The following is a 3,389-nucleotide window of genomic DNA, read 5'->3' on the forward strand; positions in this document are numbered from 1 at the left end:
CGACCGGCTTGAAGGGGCCTCGGGGACCACGGGCTCCCGGGAGGGTATGGGAAGAGTCGTCAGTGTGCTTTGAGGGGGATGTGTGAACGGGGCAGGCCAGGACCCAACGTGCTTTGAGGGGGACGCGGGCCGGGGCAGGCCAGGGCATCCACCTGGGCCTGGGGCAGCTTGCTGGGGGCAGAGGCTGGCTGCGTGACCTCGGGCAGGGAGTCACCCCTTTCCCCTCCCGCCACCCCCATTCAAGCCAGCGAGGGATTCGGGATGGAGCTGGCGGGTCCCTGGGGCTGGGTGTTGCCGGCACTGGCCTCCCTGGGGGCTTCCTGGCGCCAGCCCAGCCGGCGGGCGAGCTCTCCCGAGGTGCGAACAGGGACACAGAGCAGCTGGGCCCGCAGGAAGCTCGGGCGGGGGCAGGATGGGGACAGGATGGGGAAAGGGGCCATCCCTGTGGGGGCTGGGACCAAAGGCCTGGAGTTTCCGGCGGGCAGGAGGCCCAGGCTCTGCTCGGGGCAGCAGGGTCAGGGCGGAGGGAAGTGACAACCAGGATTCCAGAGTCTGCCCTGGCCAGGGAAGGGCCCAGAGGCGGGAGGCCGGCCGGCCGGGTCACTCGGACCTCGCAGGCCCCGCCTGGACGCTGGGTTCTGACCCCCGTGGGGTCCCCTCCCTGCCCGGTTCTGCCCATTTGCTTTGAAGAAAGCATGTTGGGGGTGTTTGGGATGGACTTCCCTCCCTGGCAGGGCGTTCAAAGGCATGGACAGGCTGGGCACAGTGGCTCACGCCTATAATCCCAGCACTTGGGAAGCCGAGGCGGGAGGATCACTTGAGATCAGGAGTTTGAGACCAGCCTGGAGAAACCCCGTCTCTACTAAAAATATAAAATTAGCTGGGCGCGGTGGCTCAAGCCTGTAATCCCAGCACTTTGGGAGGCCGAGACGGGCGGATCACGAGGTCAGGAGATCGAGACCACGGTGAAACCCCGTCTCTACTAAAAAAAAATACAAAAAACTAGCCGGACGCGGTGGCGGGCGCCTGTAGTCCCAGCTACTCGGGAGGCTGAGGCAGGAGAATGGCGTGAACCCGGGAGGCGGAGCTTGCAGTGAGTTGAGATCCGGCCACGTCACTCCAGCCTGGGCCACACAGCGAGACTCTGTCTCAAAAAAAAAAAAAAAGAAAAGAAAAACGAAAAACGGACAGGTATGGACAGGCATGGACAGGGTGGGGCAGTTCTGGTGGGTTTGGGGCCTTGGAATGAGCTGAGTGTTACCGACTCCCTGGGCCTCAGTTTCCTCACCTGTGGACCAGGAAGGCAAAAATCCCACAGTATGTCTTTTTTTTTTTCTTTTTTTGAGATGGAGTCTTGCTCTGTCACTAAGGCTGGAGTGCAGTGGCGTGATCACGGCTCACTGCAACCTCCGCCTCCTGGATTCAAGCGATTCTCCTTCCTCAGCCTCCCAGGTAGCTGGGACTACAGGCGCCCACCACCACCCCTGGCTAATTTTGCATTTTTAGTAGAAACAGGGTTTCTCCATGTTGGTCAGGCTGGTCTCGAACTCCCGACCTCAGGTGATCTGCCCGCCTCGGCCTCCCAAAGTGCTGGGATTATAGGCATGAGCCACCGCAACCGGCCCCACTGTGCATCTTAATTCCAGCAAACATTAAGCACCAGCTGTGTCCCTGGGCTGAACAGGATGTTCAGACAGGTAGGGCTGAGACGGGCCTGGCCCTGTTTGCAGAGAGGTGGACGGTCAGACACCTGGGCGAATGCAGTGGGAGTTACTGGCCGTGGTGGCTGGGCACATTGGTATTCTTTTCACGCAGCCCTAGTGGGCACAGGCTCAGGCCCCTCGATGGAGGATGAAGACCTGGCTTGAGGCCTAGTTTGCTTTCAGAGGCCTCGGCTTCACCCCTCCCCTGGGAAACCCGCTTCTCAGGTGCTGAAACTGAGCTGCTCTGGGTCTCCACTACCTTCTGCCAGCTCGGGCTCTGCCCAGACACCTCCTACAGGAAGCCCTCCAGGCTGACTGTGGGCTGGACCCCTCTTCTTGTGGCAGGGGGACACGGGTCTGGCTCTGTGTCCAGCCCGCCAGCCTGTGCCCACCTTGTTAGACCTATGGACTCAGCCTCCGTCTGCCCTGTCCTGGGGCTGGGGCTGAGCTGCCGTGAGTGCCGCCCGCCCTTGCCAAAGCCCGGGGCTGGGATTTCATATCCCAGTTTTGTTTTCCTGGATCTATTTGTCCCGTTATCTTCTAACACTTGGAAAGTGACATGGGTTTTTCCAGTTTCCCGGTGAGATAAAGTTTCCTGTTAAAATACACAAATTTGAGCGGGAAAGGAGAGTTCGTTTGATACAGATAGTGACATAAACAGCACAGGCCAGGGGTCAGGGGACACAAGGAGCCAGCCCTGGTTTGAATCCCGCCTCTGCTACCTGCTGGCTGTGAGGCTTTTGCACTCCGTGCCTCAGTTTCCCCCACCGTGAACACCATGGGATTGCCTGGGAGCTTTGAATTCAGAGAGCTGGGCCGGGCGCGGTGGCTACGCCTGTAATCCCAGCACTTTGGGAGGACGAGACGGGCAGATCACCTGAGGTCAGGAGTTCAAGACCAGCCTGGCCAACATGGTGAAACCCCATCTCTACTAAAAATGCAAAAGATTAGCCGGGTGTAGTGGTGCATGCCTGTCATCCCAGCTACTCGGGAGGCTGAGGCAGGAGAATCCCTTAAACCCGGGAGGTGGAGGTTGCAGTGAGCCAAGATGAAGCCATTGCACTCCAGCCTGGGCAACAAGAGTGAGAATCTGTCTCAAAAAAAGAAATTTGGGAGCTGTCGTACAAAAGGTGCCCAGAGCCCTGTGGGGATATAGGAGTCACCCTCACGCATACCCTCTCCCCAGGTTGGAGAAGGAAATTGAGGTGCTGGAGCATGGAGACTCTACCCCAGCCGCGGCCAAGGAGAACGCGGTGGCCCCGAGCCCGGTCCGGGCGCCGGCCCCGAGTCCAGCCAAGGAGGAGCGCAAGACAGAGGTGGTGATGAATTCACAGCAGGTAAGGGGGTGACCGGGGGTCAGATCCCCAGGTCCCCACTCCCGCTGGCCCCAGAGCGAGACCCCAGCCCTTCCATGTCAGCGCGGCTGAGGGGACAGGCACAGACTGGAGCAAGGCCCTCGATTTCAAGCTCACCGGAGCCACTTCCCAGCTGTGTGAGCCGGGACACGTGGTTTCGCCTCGCTGGGCCTCGGTTTCCCCATCTGTAAGACGGGGGAGTAATGGGAGCAGCCACCACTGGGGGCATCGGAGGACTCAGGGAATGGCAGGAGACCCGCCTGGGGGCATTGGAGGGCTCGGGGAACAGCAGGAGACCCGGTGCTGGTGGGTGCTGGTGGGTGCTGGTGGT

General features: G+C 60.4%; 1 protein-coding gene across 1 annotated transcript in view; it reads left to right on the forward strand.

Annotated features, from left to right (window-relative positions):
* The window catches only part of PALM (paralemmin), a 48,793-nt gene that overhangs the window by 13,253 nt on the left and 32,151 nt on the right, over positions 1-3,389 (forward strand). The window contains exon 2 of the mRNA XM_011993057.1: positions 2,890-3,040. Coding sequence (XP_011848447.1) covers positions 2,890-3,040 — 151 coding nt within the window. The remainder of the gene's footprint in view (positions 1-2,889; positions 3,041-3,389) is intronic.

The sequence above is a fragment of the Mandrillus leucophaeus genome, unplaced genomic scaffold (genome assembly GCF_000951045.1).
Source record: "Mandrillus leucophaeus isolate KB7577 unplaced genomic scaffold, Mleu.le_1.0 Scaffold423, whole genome shotgun sequence".
NCBI lineage: Eukaryota > Metazoa > Chordata > Mammalia > Primates > Cercopithecidae > Mandrillus > Mandrillus leucophaeus.